The sequence below is a fragment of the Apteryx mantelli genome, chromosome 2 (assembly GCF_036417845.1).
Source record: "Apteryx mantelli isolate bAptMan1 chromosome 2, bAptMan1.hap1, whole genome shotgun sequence".
Taxonomy (NCBI): Eukaryota; Metazoa; Chordata; class Aves; order Apterygiformes; family Apterygidae; genus Apteryx; species Apteryx mantelli.
The window spans coordinates 31344248-31365786 of record NC_089979.1 but is presented as its reverse complement, the minus strand read 5'-3'; the positions used below and the strand labels follow the sequence as shown (position 1 = coordinate 31365786).

At 39.1% G+C, this 21539-nt stretch overlaps 1 protein-coding gene across 2 annotated transcripts in view; it reads right to left on the bottom strand.

Moving 5' to 3' along the window:
- DTNA (dystrobrevin alpha) overlaps positions 1-20888 on the bottom strand; it is a 92135-nt gene extending 71247 nt beyond the window's left edge. For both annotated transcript variants that reach the window (XM_013954712.2, XM_067292318.1), the window contains exons 1-2: positions 20804-20888; positions 15597-15677 (exon numbers count right to left, since the gene is read on the bottom strand). In XM_013954712.2, coding sequence (XP_013810166.1) covers positions 15597-15677; positions 20804-20888 — 166 coding nt within the window. The remainder of the gene's footprint in view (positions 1-15596; positions 15678-20803) is intronic.
- Between the last annotated feature and the right edge of the window lie 651 nt (positions 20889-21539).

The window sequence follows — 21539 nt, the reverse complement described above, 5'->3', positions numbered from 1 at the left end:
TCCTAAAACCTGCATAAATTCCTTCAACAAAATCAAACTTTATAAATTTGTTCTTAATTTTTTATTTCTGTTGCTTTTACTGCTTTTGTTGCCTTAGCCACATTTCCCTCTGAAAAGGGAGTTACTTCTCAGTATGAAAAAGATGCCTGTTGTGAAATGGATCTCTAAAACTGTAGAAATCTAGCAGTTGTTTTTCAGTGTCACAGGATGATCAGGAGGCAATCAGGAGAAAAAGCTGCATCTATCGAGCATCTACGCATAAAGCAATTCAAAATTATATAGCCCAGCCAATCTTCGAGGACCCTTCAGAAAGGCCTCACACTCTGTAAATAGCATAGCTATCCAGCTATAGATATCCCTCATTTGCTTGCTGTCTGAAAAAAAATATAGATGACTTCCACAGGCAACTGCTAAGATATACATTTTCCCTTAGATTATCTGTTATGTAATTTTTAAAGTCATGGCTAAGATAAATATCTGCATTACTAGATCTTCTACGGCAAAAACTATCTGCTAATTTAACTTTTACGAGATTAAGCAATACTTAAACACTGTTATAGAGAGTTTCATATTTGAGCACATTCCGTAACAGTGATTAGTGAGTGTAAACAAAATTCAGTATCCAGACAGAAGTGGGACGACGCAGATGAACAGCGTTACAGATGGCTGCCATTCGCTCCTTCTCCACAGCAATCATTAGTAACAAATGCCTGCTTTGAGGAGATGCTGACTGAATCACAGAGAATTAAAATTAATATCCAAAAATATATTCTGAATATTTTTTTCCATAAGTGAACCCCTTAACCTGTTAAACCTGTTAAAACAATATTTAAACCTGTTAAAACAATATTTAGACCTGTTAAACAATATTTAACCGTTAAAACAATATTTAGAGAGTGATTCTTGCCAGTATATTGCAAATTAATTAGTCTGTCTCTCTAGTATCTACGTGTGAATGAAAGAGTGCTGACTCAATTTGAAAGGAGTTTTATATTTTCTGCTAACTATAAGGTTTTTAGACACCTCTCACGTATTACATCCTCCCCTTCTGCCTTTACCTGTGTTCAGAACACCTTTCACTATTATTAGGGCTACTTTATTACAGTCAAATACAGTAATTAGAAGCTACAGTGCAGAATTCCACCATCTTATATTTCTGTCAACGGGTTAATTTGTGGAGTAGATGTACTGTGGATACATTCAGAGAGAGGAGAATTCAGGAGAAAAATATGTTGTTTACTATGAAGATATATGTCAATTGATATATATGATATGATATATCAAAAGATATATGTTTAACTGATTTTAATCTTCCTTCTTTTCTCGAAGCTTTAGTTAGTCTTCTCATTAACAGGAAATCAACATACTTTTAATTTATTGGCTACTTGTAACTAGTAATTTTCTGTTTGGTAGATAAAGGTATCTTAATAGCCAAAATGTGAGAGAAGAGATGGACTAACTGCATTTTCTTTCAACTGAAAGCAAAGGAATTAAAATTTTTTTACACAGCAAAAATGCAGTCTTCTTTCCATCATGCAGTTCTTTAGAATTACAGAAAGACTGTGAGATATAGATAATCTTTCATACATCACTAATCTCAAAGGAGGCAGACTACTTCAAAAATCAGTTAAGCAAGCATAGCAAGCATAACAAAAAAAAGTGTACTGGAAGTTTATCTTCTAAGTAGTTTAAAAAAAATAATTAAAAAGTCTGTGTGCTTAAGTTTTCCCAATATTAAATTGATTTACGTATACTAAAATCCTCATCACTTCTATTGCATTTTTTGTACTTTACCTGAACTATAAACTCTACAATATTATCTTTCCATTTATTACTAAATGAACATAGAAGGGGAGACTACATGTAAGCAAACAGGGGAAGTGGCTCAAATAGGGCTTTAATAATCAAGTCAAATTTACTTAACATACTGTAGGGCTAACTACTTCTAAGTTAAACATGCCCAATAGAGAGTATGACAAAATTTCTCCTTGATACTTTTAAAAAGTATTAATTTACATTGTTTCCAAAATCTAAATATATATTTCACTAAACTTTTAGGTCAGCAAAGCTCTTACAGACATGCCTGAGTTTAAACATGCTAGTACTGTTATTTGAAATCAATGGGACTTGGATGTATGTCAGGTATTTCACATGGCTTTCATTATAAGTGAAAGATTTATGCTTCCTTACCTAACAATCCTAAAAATATTATAAAATATGTTAGACAATTCTTCTTTTTTTGATTATTATCTATGAACCCATTACAAATGAGGGTATTGGAGCCATTTATCATCATCATTGCTATCAAGCCCTGGAAAGTTACTCACTCTTTCTGTTTGTCTTTCCCTTTCCTGCTGCCAGGAGGGTAACGGCGCACAGAGCAAGGTGTATTTTCCCATTAAACTACATCTGCTTGTGGCCAAGCTGCCCCTCAAATCAATCAGATGCAGCATGCACACTGAAAGCTTTAGCTGCGTGTCCTGCCACTATGTATATCATTGTGCCAGCTATGATGGTCTGCAGTCTTTTACATTCCTTGGTGCCAAATCCCATCAACAAGAAACGTACCAGGCTGTTGCTCTGTTTAGGACTAAAATGGAGGTGGCCAACCTTTTTGGCTCAGGAGACAAAAGTACTTTTCTTAACTGGTAGAAAAATCACAGGTCCTTTCCCTGCAACCCTTGTAGCTGGCAGAACCTGGAGCAAAGCAGCATTCAGGTGCTGCCAGGTGATAGTCTTGGCTGGGCCACAAACTCTTTGGCTGGGTGTATCAGGTGACAGCTGTCACCCTACATGGCCTGGCACACCCAGGCTACACTCATTGGCCAACTACCTGTACCTGTGCTCAGTCTGTACCTGGAAGTGTCCTGTGCATTCCTATTCCTGCTCCCACATCTCTCAGGCTCCTTGACTACCTCCCTTGTAATCCTCTGCTGCCAGACACAGTTTATACAGGCAAGTGATCTCTAGCACAGCTGGACATCTGCTAGGCAGCTGCCCCAAACAGCTTGTGTGTGTTGGGCTACTTCCGGATACTCTGCAGGTTACTAACAGCTCTTGGGCTGGTCACCGCTGTTGCGCAAAAAACAAGAGTGGTTGACATTGAGGTTGTGAGCATGTATTTGCATGTGTTAATGTCAAAATGTATTTCATTGCCTCTTGCTATTTCACTTGATTTCTAGGTGATTGAACTCTGGAACAGATTGATCACAGAGGTTGTGGAGTCCCTCAAGCTTTCATTTGAATGCTAAGGGATCTCTGAAGGAGATCATAATTTCATTTAGTTTAATTTAGTTTCCTTATCCTGTGCATGGATTCCTCCTCTAACTTACCTTTCCTCTTGCACTGTGAGAGTGAGCAGCTGTGTGGTAAGCACTTGTTTAGTGGAAAGTTGGAGTAAGGCTACCTTTGTCTTCCTGCCCACTCAAATGCTGAACACCCAGAGTGAGGAGGAGTGAGTGCAGAAGAAGCTAGACATTCAGACCAGCCAACAGAAATATCTTTCTTATGAACTACTGTGTGTGTGCAGTAATTTGGATGTGTTTGGACTCACTGAACACATGCAGATCACCAGTCTATTTGTGGCACATACCACATAGGACATGCTGGACGTTGTGCCAAATTGTATGTTGAATCTGTACAAGGAGCTACTATCGAGCAGGAACTGGAGTTTCTGTGCATGAGCATGGCAACTGCACAATGCATGCACATGAGACATTTCCAGATAGCTGCCAGCCCTGGCTGCTGGATGTCTGGATATCTGTAGATGACCACCCAAAACAAAAGGACATGAGGAACAGAACTGAGGCATTAGGGTTTTTTTTGTTTTTTTTTTTAATGTTTCAGAGGTTGTCCCCTCCACATACCCAGACTTGTATCCCTGTATCTTCACCTTCTGTTCTGCCCAGCGTGAAAAATGAGTTATTCTAAAACCTTTTGAGAGTCTGATCACTATACCACATTAAACAAATGTGGCAAGTTGGCAGTGTCTGTCAACTCAGCCAAGTGCTATTACTGAGTGATGAAAAAGAACCATTAAGATAACAATACACTGAAATGCGGTCTTTTTATCTTTAATATGGCATCTGACAAAATCACCAAGGTGTAAGATGGCCTAAAGAAGATCTGCAGTAAAATTCTTCTCTTTTATATTAATTTCATTTACAATAAAGCTCATTCTCCCCCTGCTGTCATTTTCTGCCTGTTCTGTTTCACCTAAATTTAACTGAAGCCTGAAGGGCTCTGTGTGGGTGGCAGCAGAGGCCAGCAGCCTTGCCAGGGAGCAGCACTAATGCCAGTCAGCTCTGCGCAAGGGACCCGTGGTGACGCATCCCGTAGTGCTGGGCTGGGCAAGCAGTTGTCATGTACTTGTCACCCAGGAGCTGGGAAAGTGTTTCCTTTTTTAAAGGGAAACACTCCAAACACTAAAAAAATCTAACTCTAAGACTCTTAATGTTATGATGTTATGGAAGAGACAACTCAGTTAAAACACTGCACTGTTGCTAGGAAGCCACATGGCTTAAATCCATTAATTACATATCAATTACCTGTTTTAAGACTTGAACACATCTTCACTTACAAGTTAAAGACCAATGAATAAATAGCAGACCTGTGGATCCATATATTTCATACAGCCAGAAACTTAGTAAATTCCCCCCCAAAACAGACAGCAGCATTCCTAGAGTATACGTTTCTATTATTATTGATATCCAACCATAATATTATTTTAATAAGAAAGGTTTTTATATGAGGCACTGTGAGATCATGCCAACATGTAACTGAATAGTTCTTTAAATGGGTTTTGCGAGTGTTAGCTTTAAAATAGCAAAACACAAGAATTCATGGGGACATGAGGCAAAAAAACTTGGTCAGTAAATGCATATGATGTGTATTTGGTCATTTGCCTTACATCTGAGGGCATATTTCAATAAGTAAGATTACAGCCTTTCAAATTCTAATATAATTCTTCTGTAATATATCACAGCAAACAATATATTAGGGAATAGCTTCTGCACTCCCAGAAGGTGGTAAAAGAAACTCCAAGGCAAGGTGATGCTATACCTGGAGCTGATTTTCAAGTACCATCTCTGCTATCCCTCTGGTAACAGAAACTGAATTATGTAGACTTTCAAAAAATATTTCCAGACAATGAAAGAACCACCAAAAAATCAAAAAGCCGCATTCCAGCACTTCCATTTAGGAGACTAAATCAGAAGTTCAGAAATGGCTGAACATATGAGAAGAAGACCTTAATTTGTGCCTGGCACAACGCTCATTCTGTGTAACAACCCAAGACAAGACAAGCCAGCTTTTACAAAACAGGCAGGATACTGTGCACAAGCCTTCTGGTAACCATAGTCCTGACCACTGGATGGCACTACTGGGCGTATTTTAGCAAACGCAGTATTGCAATTGCTGTCAAATTTTAACTCTATATTGGCACAATGTCAAGCAAGCTAACCCAAATCAAAGGCTGTGAGTTTCCACTGCTTTCTCCAGAAAATAGCCTTGTATATGTATTTAGCTGAATAAAGAATATGAGCTTGGCGATTTGGCAGTGTGAATATCCGATACAGGCTATGACATGTGATGGGTAAAAAAATGAAAATCTGGGAGCAGGAATGGGCAGAATATTTGTGTGTTGAATATCCTTATCATGGTGATATAATCTCCTCCAGATTTATATGTTTATTTTTTCGAATGCCACATCTAGCTAATATCACATCTTTCTCTCTTAAATAACTTTAGTTCTTTTCCTTAATAACTTTAGTTTTTTTCCTTTGATATAATCACACCCAACTACTCCCCCCTTCAAAATAACTCTGTACCACTAGAGGCCTACATCATGCTCTGGCACTATTACCACCAAAAAGCAAGAGTAAAGTGAATGTAAAAGTTGACAAATCAGGTGATTTATATTTTTCATTAATTTTGAAGTAATATGTGTTACCAGCTCTATGGATATTGTCCCCAGTCTCACAGAAACTGCTATTTTCTTTAAAAACCCTAATGCTGGAAGCCCGTGATGACAAAAGAATATTCAATTTAATGTTTCTTTATAACAATTTCTTCCCTCATGGCTATAGAAAAAAAGCTGAGATTACTTTCTCAACCTTTAAGGTTCAGTCATATCACAAAGGTCACAGAAAAAGAACCAGCATCTATTATTCATTTAAAACTGTTTGATGAACACCCTCCTGTGTTCATCACACCCTGATGAACATTCAGGGTGTGACTCCTGTTTTTTTTTAATTCTTTAATTTTTCTAATCATTTAGGGTTGGCAAGACTGTAAACAGCAATACAACATACAGAATACTAATGAATTAGGATTTGCATATTTCCTTGAATATGAAAGCTGTAATATTTTTTATATATGCATATTCTTTTCTCCATTAGCTTAAATAATTTCTTACATAATAAGGACCAAATCTGGCCTGTTACATTTTTATCTACTAAAATTATTAGAGAAATATTTGAGCTGAACTTCACACTTGGGTAAATTGCCTGATACCAGAACTTTTCACCCGCAGAACAGAAGAGAGACTCTACAGAGTGCTGGCATAAGCTTCTCTCTTCTCTCTTGAAGAGTGTGGGTTAATCCATAGTGTTGGTGGGAGCACTTTGATGTATTAGGAGAAAATGCCAACATCAGCCTCAGCTGCTGAGTGAGAGAGCACTGATATGAAGTAGGACATTCTTGGGATGCACAGGACTGCGGAAAATGCATCTGAAGTCATAAGGATAGTCCAGACTCTAGTCTTATTTAACCTTTTGCTGAGATTGGCAATGGAGGTGCTAATTACTGCCAGAGGTTCAAGCTTTCATAGGTACGTAAACACCTATTACATTTTTATTTGCCTAAAAATCTTTTGGGATTTGAGCTATAATCAGCTCTGAGATAGGGAGAAATGGTTCCTGGTATCCTGAGGATCTGTCGCTCTTATCAAATTGGTTTGAGTTGACAATGTCTCATTCGAACAAACTGTACAGAATATTTGACTAAAATCTGGCTTTGTGTTCACATAATCTTTCCACATTGCCCTCCTGCCATCACTAATTTTCAAAGCAATGTCTCCTGCAAGAACCTTTCCGCGTGCCAGTGCCCCAGCTGGTTTGCTCAGGAACCAGAACTCCAGGACGAGGAAGCTGTTGCAGAAGCTCACGTTTCAGCAGTTTATGGTATCACACACTAAAACATTGCATCTCTTAAGGAGACAGGCATGAAGAATAGGCCAAGAAGAGGCGAAAAGCTCCAGCTGACACAAACATAGCTCAGCAATCAGCAACGATGAGCAAGGAAAGAAAAATGCAAAATAAAAAATGACAGATAAATGGGAGTTAGGTAAAGTACCATACATCTATCCTTTTTCCTCTGTGTGACTCTTTAATGTTGTTGCCAGGGCCCCTAGATGGAGTAAGAGTCTTGATATACATGTCCACTTATCTGTCATCCTTTATCTTACACATGCAATCCTTAAAGATATCCTGCAAATTCAAGACAAAATAAGAGTTTCAAGGCACAGGCGAAACGTAGATTTTTCAATGGAGACAAAATGAAATGTGGAAAATGAAACTAGGGGAAGATCAGCACCTTCACAAGAGATGCAGTATGATACTAGTGTCTGCTTCATTTATAAGAAATTGAGTTCAGCCTTCTCAAACAGTATACGCTGAGGGCCTGGTTCATTCCTTTTCTCATGCCACAGTAAGGCCAATGAGTTCAACAGAGTTACTTTCAATTTACTTTTGCCAGAAAGGGAGACATCCATCTATCCATCTACTGTGTGAACTAAGAAAATGCTCAGAGTACCCAGAACTTTTATTAAAATTAGCCAGACTGCACAGAGATGGGCCAAAGACTGCTCTCAGTTCCACTGCTAGAACTCTGCTATGATGCAACAGTACCATAGATGTAATTCAGTTTGAATTTGGGCTAAAATGGCTTAATTCAACTGCTTCAGTAAAGTCACTGTATATCATAAAATCATCAGCCCTAGGAAGCTGAATATTCATTGTGTGGACTCCCAGAGTTAGATTAAGAACATCACACTGAGGACACTACATTGTACAGTCTCTTCACACTTATAAAAGCAGGAAAAAAAATTTATGTCTCACATCATCTGTTCTCACACTTTGTCCTTAGCATACCAGGTATATGCTGTATGAAAGCTTCTAGTAAGACTTACAGAAAATGATCCTAGCTGCAGCTGGTGGGTAAAAATATAAGATAATGGTTAAGCTCAAGCTTGTCTTTGGATCCTCTGGGTATTATGAGGTTGAACGGTAGCATCAGAGGTACACAAACTGACTTTTGATATAGCTCTTTGAAAAAAAATTAACACAGGGTCAGAAAGAAAAAAACACTCTTCCAGAATTACTGAAGTAAAAGGGAGAATTATAGTAAAAATGAAATTCAGCTCCACACTCTGACTTTCCTTCTGTGGAAAATTTATTGTCTTCATCTAAAGAAGCATGTAATTGCTGAGAGCCTTCACTGCAGCCAGCCAGCCTCCCTGCTAGCTCTGTGTGGTTTTATTTGTAGAAGTTACTGGAGAAAGAGGCTGGAAAGGAACAAAGCAGGGAAGGAAGAAGGGTTGGAGGCAGACCAGACTGTCTATGGGTGGCCACAGAGGAGCTCACTGCTTAGGCAGGGAGATGGTGCGGATCGTTCAAGTACAGCGGAGGAAAGCTGCGCAGGGCATTCGCCGGGGCTGTGTGACAGCACCAAAACTGGAATGGGACAAAGAAACCTCAACAGAAAAACCCAGTTCAGCAGGCACAATGAAGAAGAACACTGAATGCAATGTGCTATAGTACATGGATTGGGCAAAATGCTGCAGCTTATCTTCTCAGGAAAACAAATTTCTGCAGGGACATCAAAATCGTCTTCTGCTGTCCAAAAAAAAGCAGGTACAGCCTCAGCTCACACCTCACTGCCAAGACCTTGGAGCTGTGAATGGAGGCAAGCTGGCTCAGGATGGTGGAATGAAGCTCCCTGGGAACAAAGGCTCTGATGTCTGCTCCAAGGAAGACATATTTTTTCCCTTTCTAATGTAAATATGGTGTCATGTGGGAAAAAATGAGCAAACAAGCAACATGCAGCAGGCAGAAGTCACACAGCCTAATGCATTCCGGCACATGAGGCCTCCCTCACATGACAGCAGGGCAGCCTGGCACAATACCTGGAACGGGACAAATCCAAAGAGAACAGCGAAAGGGTGCACAGGCTCACGGTAAGAGAGGGTTTGCCTGAAGAAAAGGTGCTTGCAGTCAAGAGGATAACAGGAAAGGAGAGAGCAGCCAAGAGGGTGAGAGCTATACAGAAGTCAGAGATAAAGTGAACACCACATGTGATTACATGATGCTGAGGAAGAGACAGGGAAAAGATAACGGAGGGGACTGAAAAATCAAAGCAACACTCTAGGGAAAAACTGAGATGGAGAAAGAAGGAGAAGCTCTCACGTGAAGAAGCAGCAGCCCTCAGAAGATACGGTGATCCTGTTATCACCGAGGTATCAGTCTGTTTGCATGAGATTGGATGCCTGCATATATTTTGCAATTGTGTATGTTTAAAAGAGTACCAAACCAAACCTAATAATTGTTTATACTCTTTTGTTTGAGGTGTTCATTAGGAGGACCAAGGAAAATGGGATATACAAACTTTCTGGTTTGGGGTAACTAATCCAAAGCACGCCGGATCAAAAAGTGACTGACATCTGTTACCAGCAACAGATGTTCAGAGATACCAGCTGGTGAGCAGACTGTCCCACCTTAAACCTGTCTCAAAAAAGCCATCAAGAGTAGCACAGTGAATGGCAGGTTTGACAGAGTTCAAGAAGTGGGTGAGGAAAGATCTTGAACTGTGATCCAATTACAAAAGCTGTGTGCATCAAGCCAGGGCCAAGCTACTTGTCTAGCAGAGGGCAGTGTGTCGGTATGTTTGGGACAGGGCCTAGCCAACGCACCTGCCTGCTTCTGATTCAAAGGTGGCCAATTCAGTCATTTTCCTCTGTAAAGGACAAAATAATATTAGCTGGCAATTTTCTGCAACTCGGTTCTTAATGGGAGCCACTTGGAATCACAGGTATGTTTGAAAAATCAATCTCTAAGGAAATGAAAATTTGAGAGTTTAAGATACAGATTTTTGTTTGACTCTTTCTGACAACAAAATGAATTCCAAATGTCCACTGACAGTACTTGGATTAATCTTTTATGAGACAGAATTACAGTGGTAGCCTTTAAAAGCAAATAATTGGGGACATCTGAGATGCCACTACCTCTTATGTAGTAGCAATCCACTTTCTGCTAACATTGAGAAAGAAGCTGAATTTGTAACAGTGGTCTCTCCATGAACATACCAAATACACAGGTTATACATCAGCTGTCTAACAGCCACTATGAGCTGTCAAGTATATTAATAAAGTTATATAGTTAAAGGGAAAAGAAGAGAAAATTTAAACCCATTTTCACGATATTGTGCTGTGAGTGAACACTTACGGACTGAAATCCTTATGAAGGATGTGTCTGCAGGGAATATGCTAAATCAAGCCCTTTTGAACTTTTGATTAAATAATTGATGCATAATGCAGAATGTATAATATATGCATCCTTTTCCCATAGTTGCTTGGAAACCCATATGGAATGGTACTAGCAGTTCTGGTAGAGCATTTAATCTCTAAGTAGCTGGTAAAGACAAAGGAATAAAAAAGTTTTTAAAACCATTAACTCATGTTTTTTTCCATTATTCAAGTACTGCAGGATACCAGAATTAGTAAGTTACACAATGGTATTGATGCTCTTATATTACAGAGTGCTTTTCTTTTTTTCTTTTTTAAAGTTCTCTCTCATGGAGTCATGTGAATGATTATGAACCTCAGCTTCCGTTAAAACAGAAAACAAATGTTTCCAACTTCTGTATTTATGTAATAATAATAATAATGATAATAATCAGAGAATATCCAAGACGGTCAACAGAGAAGAACAAAAATAAGAAACCACACTGTTTTTTTTCAAGTGATGGGATTTTTAAGCAAGTCTCTTAGAAGTCTGATCACAAAGGGTTTTACAATATAAGAATACACTGATCAGAAATTCAAGAAGAAGATTGTTCTCCCAGGAAATAATGTTTCAAATTGCAGCCAGACAGACCTTTTGCACTCCCTCAAGTAGGCAACGTTGCTTGTCATTCAGCCTGATTGCTCTGTGACCCAGCCTGAATCTACCTTGTGCTTTATCGCTTCCAAGATGGAATGAAATATATGTTAAAACCCAACAATAAGAAGAGAACATTAACCATGGAACCCTGGAAAGACAAAGGATTAATTTATTTAATCTGAACAATTCTACAATCACGATAATTTTGTGGCTGTATTTCTGATGATGATCCTAACAAAACAAAACTGAGGGGCAACCACTAAATTATAGACCTTCAGAACGAAAGGCAGGATGTTGAGAATGATGGCTTCCTGCCATGGCAGGGATCTTCATGAAATTCTTGTGCATAGAGTGTACCACCATTGAGCATTTCTTGTGGACTCTGTTTCACTTTAGAGAAAATAAATATTCACTGAGCCAAGGAAAGAATGTCTTTATACTACGGTGGCAAGTGGTCTCATTTAAGTAAAGAGAAGCAGTTGTCAATTCCTAGATGGCTTAACACATTAATTTGAAAGACTTGGTGGATAAGTATCAACAAAAAACAGGAATGCTTCTAAGTATCCTCCAGCTTTATGTTTAGGAACTTTTTGGAAAGGTAAGATCAATGCATAATTTCTCATGCAGAAGAAAAAGTTGAACTTGGGTCTACCAGTGACTTCCTAAGTCACTGGATAATGTAGAGGTGCACAGCACCACTTTCAGGGTGGAATCAGGATATTCATATTCTTTGCTTCTACTACCAGTGCCTGGTATTAAGACTTTTCAGTTTGGGGTGAATGGCATGTTGAATGGGATTGGTTAAAATGACACTTTGAAGTGTCAGCCCAGTATAGAAAATAAAACACTATTAATTTTATTTTGTTTTAATCAAATAAATCTTAAAATGTGATTGCCATCCTGATAAAGGCCAATAACTCACAGAGCCTGATCTCATTATTTGTTACCCATACTGTCAGTTTCTAGGATAAAATCAGTCTCAGCAGTTTGCTGTAGCGTTACAGGAGGTATAAAAGTACAGAATGAAAACAGCTTTAAGAAAAGCACCTAAAAATAGTGTGTTTTCGATAACTGTCATTCATTCTCAGTGTGAAATTATTATATTTTGGGAGGGTGAGAAATTATTCTAACTTAAAACAAATGTAAAAAGGCAGATCAGATCAGAGAGGCACCCAAGAGCATGTATGGAAATCAAGCTGACATGCCTCCATGCCTCAGGGATGTGACTACTTAAGCCTAAAGGAAGTAGGAGGGAAAACAAGAGGGAGGTGGAAGAGAGCACCTTGGACAGTCACAAGGTCTCTAATACAGTCGTGGCAGCTGTGCTCCCTATGTGGAAACAACTGAAGTAACATCTGGATAAGACAAAACAAAGCAAAAAAAAGAAAAAAAATTACTCATGCAGGAGAATATTGAAGGGAGAAACAAAGACCCCAAAACCCTAAGGTTTTGGAATTAAATGGTCAGAGAAATGAACTCCCTTTTTGCCTGCATTAATTAAGTCCCATAATACAATCATCAGCATGGCTTTAAATTCAGGACTTTCAACTGCCAGTGATTTACTCTGATCTAGGGATATCAGCAAAATTTGCTGTTCTGCAGCCAGCATTATGGAATAATCTCACAACGTGTTCAGAGAAGTCTATCAGGGACAACAGTAGTTTTCCAGCTGTACAGTTCTGTATTAGTGAGTGATGTTTAACTGTATAATGGTTTTGATTACAATATGTTGTTATGTTCCACTCCTGCTGCCACCATAGCCCAGAGGGAATTTGCATGCGAACATGGTATTTAATCTCAGCTGGCATTTCTGTATAAACAATTGGGTCTTAATAAATTCACTGAAATCAAATATTAAAATAAACCAACTACACAGTGATGGCTGGGGATAACTAAAAATTGTGCTTTTTGATGGTTCCTGAATACTGGTGAATGTTGTTAGATATGTGCAAGTGTTGTCATTGGTCACTCATGCCTTGTTTTAGGACAGCCTCTTCCATGTGTGAATGCTATGGATAACCATCTGTCTGCAAGTCACTGTTATATCAAGATGACATCTTCCCATCTGAGTGGGAGTGTGTATGGTGACAATTGTGCAGAGGTGCCCTCTGCTTCCATCCTCATACACTTTCAGGGTATAGCCAAGAGCAGCTCCCTGCAATTTATTAAATGAGTTCTTTAAAAGAATCCCTTAAATACACTTTCTCCAAGCAATTTTTCCCAGTAAGTCTGGTCTGTCATGAGGGAGTGAAGAGCTAGTTGGGGCAGGGCAGGAGAGCACAGCTAAAAGAAGCCAAGGACGGCCTGAGTGACCAGAGGTGCTATACACTGTGAGTCTTTGAGCTTTTTCTTCTTATAACTTCCCTTAAATGAAGCAGCTCAGATGCAGCAGAAAGGTTTTTTTTTTTCCCATGCCACTTTTTTTTTTTCCTGAACCTACTACTGGGTGGTGCATAATGGCAATATCTGTAGGGGGAAAAAAAAAGAGTAGCTGGCATTGGCAAGAGGTCTGATATTAACCACTTTGGGGCAGTACTTGGTTGAGTGGTTCTATGTTTAGAAGTTGTGTCTGGCACAGCCGTTGTGTAGAGCTTGAAAGCACACCAGGTAGATGAATGATTTCTCTTCCCACTAATCCATCTGGGTTCTCCCAGAATGCCATCTGGGAGAACAGCAGTCTAACAGAAACAGAGAAGAAAACTGTACTTGACAGTGAAGAAGATGTACATAATTCAGCCACTCCAGAGCAACAGGAATCATTCCTTAAGTTGCAAAGAACTTAATTCTTAGGATGACATTTTTGTTTAAATCTTTTTTTTTTTTCAGAACAAGTTGAGACAGTGTAAGTCTTGATATAAGATCAGCAGATCACTTCCCCAAGGTTATCAACAGCAACCAGATGGCAAGTACTGCCCATGAGTGACTTGGCTCAAACTGGCAAACTGAAGGGTTCATGTATTCGATCTGTATACTAGGAACAAAGGCAACAGTTTCACAAAAGCAGATCACATTTGATAAATAAGAGGAACAAAGTTACGGATAACTACCAATACTTTTAGCCAAACAGTCACTCCCAGCAATGAGGATATTGTACCCTTGTTTTTCATCTGCTGTGTATTGAAAATTTCTTCCTCTTAAACACAAAATTTAAAAAAATAAGAGAAACACATGAATACAGAATATTAGTATCTTTTGGTGCATTTCCTTCTAAAAGTAAGAAGACAGTGGCTGGGCAGGTACTGACCCCCTCCTAAGTTTTGTGTCTGGCAGCCTGCTTGTACTGTGATACTAATCCTTCAACTCATACTTTGGTTAAACACATATTAAAAATAAGAGAAATGTGCCGGAGAAGTGATTGAAAGGCTAACTCCTTGGCTAATAGCCTAATAAATACTCTCCAAATGCTTTTCCTTGCAGCTTGGTCTCTCCAGTATGTTTGGACAGCATAAGCTAAACATTTTCTGTAATGCAGATAGATGTGACCTCAAAGCTAGGCACTCTCTCACGGGCGGTTAAGCTCTAGCCACACCGAACCCTTGTTAGCGTTCTTATCACTGTGAGTAGCACAAGCGTGGGCAGGCTGTCACTCCAGCTTAGATACAAAGGCTAAAATAACTGTTGGACTCCTGGTTTTTTTTCACTAGCCCCCTCCCTGCTGCTACTGCTGACAAGAGTTCCCCTGGTTCAGATTTTTTTTAAACTTAGTGTAGAAGGGTCCAGTAAAACACATAAAATTAAAGCCACCATTCTAAGTGTTTGCAAAACAAAATGGAGAACAAATGACATAATCCTCTACAGTTTTTATATGTATTTCCACTTCATATTCATAGCTCTTCTCATAAATGTGCTAATAGAAGCCATAACTGTAAAGGAAGAAAGACTGAATCTTAGAAGATACATTAAAAGAAATACCACTAATCAAGTGGGAAACTTCTCAAGAGTGAAGCCTAAAAAGAGGAAGAAAGACATGTTGAGATTATGAGCAGGTTTGTCCTCTTCGAAGAGGTCTCTCTTGGTGGCCTTCTGAAAAGAAAGAGGTTGACTGACATTGTACTTACCTTGCGGCACCCCAAATAGACGAGAACTATAAACACCATTTCTCCTCCATGCATTTGCTATAAAAGCACTTATTTTGCAGGATATTGCTGGAACCCCCAAATGTTATTTACAAGAAAGTTAAACAATGTAGTTAATATGTTTAACTAATTAAAGCTGTGGCCTGCATCAAAACTCACCCTTCTGCGACTGAAATCATTAGCATGTTTGAGACAAGACCCTTGTATAAACACGTTAATATTTAAAAACTGTCCAGGCCCTCTGATTAGTGCTTTCCGCCATGTATGATCAGACCGACCCCTCTGGTGATGGAGCTGAAGGGTAGGACGTGAGTGCAGCGGGAAGCTACCAACGGCAACAGGGAGCAAACACTGCCATACTTACAGTTGCATTTCTTCTGAACAAATCTAAGCTTGCAGGCTGTTCTGTAGGTGGATAAACGAATGCGATCCAGATCTTGAGCCCCTAGTGGAAGAGAATAATAGTGACAGTTGTACGGAAAATGACCTGTGTATCTCTGTGAGCAGCAAAGCCAGAGAACAAAGAGGACCCGGGAGCTGCTTCTGCTTAACAATTTCCAAGGCTATCTCCTTTGCAGTGAGGCGAGTGGTGGGGGAGAAAGGAGGGGGAATGGTAGGAGCTACAGTGTTAAAAGACTTTTATGAAGGAAGGCAGGGAACAGTCGGCCTACTGTGTCTGTCACTTTGAGGAACAATCTGGTCAAGCTGCAGGCTAAAAGACACACTGGCCAGGCTCCAACAGCAGGGAAAACCTCCATCTCATTTTAATATTTAACAACAAAGATCAGAACAAATATCTTCGGCTGACATGCCAGTACAGAACAAGGTACTGCCAGCAGACCGAATTAGAAACAGCATCACGCCATAACTAAAAGATTGCTAAACAGCAACCTGCAGAAGGGGGCAAAAAATACTGCGAGGAGTGAGAGGCACTCTCCATTTTGCAGTGATATGCTCACTGCAATGGAAACCTTGAATAGGCAGCTAGCTGTTTCACACATGACTTGGCCCTGGCTGCTCCAACTTAAAGACCTGGCAAAATTTCCAAAGCAGCTGCCTAGGAGATGGGTGTAGGTGGCACTGAGACGGGCTGTGGTGTTGCCCTTTCCTGCCCACCTCGTTTAATGCTGGCCAGGCCTGGGAGGAGATGGGGCATAGGAACCAGCTGCGCTGCTCTTACTCTGGCTGGTAGCTACTTCGCATACAGGAGCAGCATAGAGGGGCCAGAACGTGGGGCAGGATCTGGCACTGTGCCTTTAGGCATCCTGCTGCTGTGTATGATTCGTAACACTTTCCAAAAAAACCTCAAAAAGTAGATGAGTAGACTGTTATTTAAATGCTTCTTCTTGGCTGGTATGTTTTACACAAAGAAGTGTTGTTGCATAGCTACAATGTGGCCTATGAAATACAGGACTGTTTACTAATTATCACTCTATATAGCATATTTCAGACACACATTCAATTAAATCTTTGCTTATTTGTTTTTTCATTGTGATCGCTCCTATAATAAAAGAGAAAGAAATGTTTTATTCAGCCGAGCAGCCTCCTCTGTGGAAAAGGTACTGAACTACAAATAATGGAGCTTCTTAAGAAACTGTGCACATGAAACACATCCAAACAAGGTACACTTAGTCTCTAAGTAGAGTGGAGTGAAATATGGCCCTGTTCTGCTTTTAAACGTTTCCCAAATGCGTTCTTTGAGATTCATCTTGACATTATTAGATTGGCCACTCAGCTTCCCTGTTGTACATACGGCCATGACGGCATCATTCACCCACACTTTCTTGAACAATCTAGCATCCTCTGGACCCAAACATTTCAAGTGTGCTCTGACCTGTGAGATGAAAATGAGAATTATATTCTTCCTCCTCCCCAGACTCTGCTCTTTTCTTGACCGGATTCTCCCACACCATCTTCCCAGGGCTCTCATGTATTTCCTTTTGCCAGTTGGCTGTCTTAACACCATCTGCTCCTGAAAGAAGCTACCCTCAACTACTTAACGTCAGGTCTGGAAAGTTTTTTATTTTTTCTCATCATATGCTTTATTGTTAAATTATACAGTTTTTCTCTTCTCCATTAGTATCTTTTTGACAGTTTCTGTAAAAACTCCTTTTCTGGAAAAGAGGAGAATCACACTTGTAACACTAGGTCTTTCCTTTTTTAATAGGACCAATGTGTAACATGAATTTAACTTTTTCCCTTTTAATGTGAAAGTTACAAATAAAAGCTTTTAGTGATCCTTTATAAAACTTCAGCCTTTAATGAGACGCAAAAATTCAAAGCAAAGTGTGACTCTGGCTCAATGTATTTTCTAGGTTGCAGTATTAAGCACAAATTAATGAATTCACAGGCAATAATGTTGCCATTTTTACTATTTGCACATACAGTTGTGGATTGTATTATTTTAGGAGTAGGTGTTTTTGTTGATAAATCCCTGGAAAACAAAGGAAATGTACTATTGCTACATCTTTACGTTTAATTTAATCATGATTCACGTTTTGCCACAGTCTGAGATCTATTTGTCAAATAACTTCTGTAGGAAAATGACTTCAATTACATGCAGAGTGCCGAAAAATAAGTGAGAAAGATGTGTGGGACTGAATATGGCAAATGAAACTCTGAATTTGTAATTTGCCTGCAGGACTGCCAGTGGCCGCTCACCCCCTTTGCCCCATGGTAGTGTTTCACTCGGTTTCTTTTGAATATTCCTCTCTCATGTAATACTGTTGGCAGTTTGAAAAAAATAATAAGGGCATACATTGCAAGCTTTGACTGCTGTTTTTGTACTGGATAATATCTTTTGGCAGCACAGAAACAATGTATATTTTGAACTCTTTTCATCAGAGCAGTCTGCAGTGTGAGCATGTCAGGTAAGACTAAGAGTAGCCTATTGATTTTGACATTCAGGGGTGTATTTTGAGATATAAGACATAATCTAAAATTTGACCACAGGACTCTATAGAAAATGATATCGGTTATGATACTAACTCACAAAGGTTTATAATTTGGAACTAGAGTGATGAGTCTTCCACAGAAAAAGAAATAAAGAGAGTTAAACTAAATTGCTCTAAATAAAGGAAAACCTACACACTGCCCAAAATGTAAAAGGAGAGTTAAAGTCATCTACTCCTTGTTCAGAACACGTTTCCTACTTAGAAAGACAGGAATGGGTGGGTTTTTTGCTCTCTTGTGTAGCCTCGAACTTGTTCCGCTTTCTGAAAATATTGTGGGGTTTTATTTACAGACTCCACAGTCTAGGCAAAGAGTCTACAGACTCACAGTTAGGTAAGAACTGAAAACACTAGTGAAGTCCTCTATTGCACATATTTTCTTTCTCTAATGTTGGCAGGTTGTGGAGTTTAACTTTTTGACAGAAGCTTATGTTTGTTATAGTTTTGAGAAACTTTGCATGACCCACACAGTATGTAGGGCATGTGGAGCACATGCTTTTTGTTAAACATTAATTTTGTGGGGTTTCACACAGCTGAGGGGACCTGAGTGCCATGACAGAAGGATGAACTTCTGTTTCAGTTAAACACACTCTTTATACCACAGGAATTGAAGAGACTCCTTAAAAAGCACAAATGAGCATTTGCTGAATGTCAGTGTTGCTTTGTCTCAGACATACTTAGTCTTCCTCAAATCTTGAATATCTTCCTCTCTGTTTTTTGTGTAGTTGGAGCCTGGTTCTCTTAGTGCATGTATAGTAAGAGGATGAAGGGAGGCAGGCGAATGGAAAAGGAAAGCACATGTGAGATAAACCCAGCGCAAAGTAACTATGTCGAAATACTAAAAATGTGAAAGAAAAAAATAGTAGAAAATAACTATTTGTGTACAGTACAGAAAAATAATCCCTCCTACTCCTCCAGCTGCTTATTGTAAATTCTCATAATTTTCTCACTCCCCCAAAGCAACCCACAAAGAGCAAAACAGCCTTCAAAACTGTGGGAACAAAGCATAAAACCTCATAGCAAATTCTTCAGCAAGTACAAAGTACTTTCTGTTTTAGGAGCACTTCAAACTAACTGAAGTTAATGGGAGTTTTGCCATTGACTTTAGCCGATACAAGACCAAGTCCTTTATATAACTCTAATTAAAAGTATAGCACGTTCTGACAGTGGAGGAGTGCATCATCCTATTTTTCTTGCTTCTGGCCAAAGAACACCCCTTCCCTTCACTGGTCCAAGATGTTGTATAAAAGGGACAAGGGGAATATCCAGCTGAGTTACATCAGAAAACCTTGTGTGATATTGAAATGATTATAGGGCACAACAGAGCTAGTGGACATATAGGCACCTCTCTGCTACACAGCCAGCCAGCCAACTTCATCATCCAAATTGCGACACTGTTAGGACGGCCTCCAGCAAAGCTGGACCATTTTCAACAGGCAATCTGAATGTGGAGTCCTCATTCTGGAGGGCTTAGGAGTGCAGATGTAGGTCGTTCCGTTGTGCTGGGCCTCACCTCTGGAGAACAGTCCTGAACAGATATAATTCCCCTGAGCAGACCTTGCCTTTTAGTGTACACAGTTGCCCAAGTCTCATTAATGCTCAGCTCAGAGTCCCCAAAGGATGAAGAAGAATTAAAAAAAAGAGGAATTCTGTCCTATTCGAGAAACAGCCTACTGAAAAACAATACCAATGCCTATGCAAAATTTTCCTGGATGGCAGTTCTGAGAAATGGTGGTCACTTAAATGTTTAAAACATGTAGATAATTTGTAAATGCTTCAAAATTTAAAACTAAGAGAAGCAAGATCTTAAAAGGATGGATTCTCCAAAACACTTCATATTTTAGAGAAACAGCTCTGGAAACTTTGCTCCTTTAATTCTGCTCCTCTTTGCCTTGTATCTTCAAGTTCAGAGAACCAAAGTCTTGGCAAACAGGATAGATCTGGATAACCTGCTCCTAGTGCTAACCTTAAGACATATTTCAAAAAATAAATATTCATAACAATCAAAGTACCACTGTTCTGTCATTTTTACTATATTGCAAACCATAAATAATAGGAGGCTTAATAATTACAGACGAAGCTTAGGTAAATCTAGTAAAAGGGTGTCTGTCTCAAACCTCATATATACATAGACAACCTCCTTGAAAAATAGAGCATTGTATGAGAAATGATATATGTGAACACTGTTAAAAGAAGTGCAGGAAGACTGGTTAATATAGTACACCCATAACATATTATTCTGCAAGGAACACACAGCTTCACTAGAGACTATAAAAAATACACTGAAGTGGGATATGTGGTATATGAGACTCTCAGAAAGATGTCATCTTTTGGAATTTCTTTTTTTTCTCTCTTCATTGCTAGCTGTATATTTCAGCATTTTTGGCTCAAGAGGCCATTGATTAAATGAATAGTCACAGAAGCTGGTGTGGAAAATCCCTCTTCCCTGGTATTTGGTCAAATCAGCCCATTTTCCTGTAGTTTTAGTCTCAAAATATAAAAAGCATTTGTGAAATGGAGATGTCAGATGCTTGGGATGGAAAGTTTACATAAATTTTACTGACATTGCATTGCAACTGGCTTTATCTATCACAGTGAAACACATCTAGGAAGTACTTACGCATTTCTGCAAACAGCTGCCTTCTTTCTGCCATGGTATTTCCTCTTTTCCCACAATCTTCAATCATTCTGGAAGACAAAATCATATGATATATTGAGAACTATTCACAGACCAAAAATACATATCTAAATATTTATAATGATTCTGGAAAACCTTTTAAGTTGACTGGTGCTTCACGTGTACACAGTGCCTTTTGCCAGCCTCTCTGTGGCATGGTTTCGGGGGAAGCTGGTCCCAAAATTGTCCTCGGTTTCCTAGCTTCTGCTTTCAAACATTTGTTTTCCCTCTCTCTCTCTCCCGAAGGCAATGTTCAGTTTTTCTGCTTGATTTAACTAACTGACTTATATAACGTGAGCTCCAAAACTCAGTTTACATTTTCTTAAGTAAGGAATCTTTAGTTTAAATTATGTAAGAGAGAAGAAATCATAAAAATTCAGAAATTATTTTACAGTTTAGAAAATGCTTTTCTAGCCAATTCTAGGCAGAGGAGATAGAAAAAATAACACAAGGGCAACTAAATCCATACTCCTCAACATAACATCCTCTGTTTACTCAAGTAAATACACTTGAAATAGTCACTCAAATTCAAGACAGTATGGCTCTGATTAAATGAATTCCAATAAAAAGCTCAGAAGCAAGAATATTTTCTTCCCTCAGTTCTCAGATATACAAATCTTGGGATTATTAGTAGGAGGGCTGCAGCTGGATACAGCATATAGAAAAGAGATGACTTCTT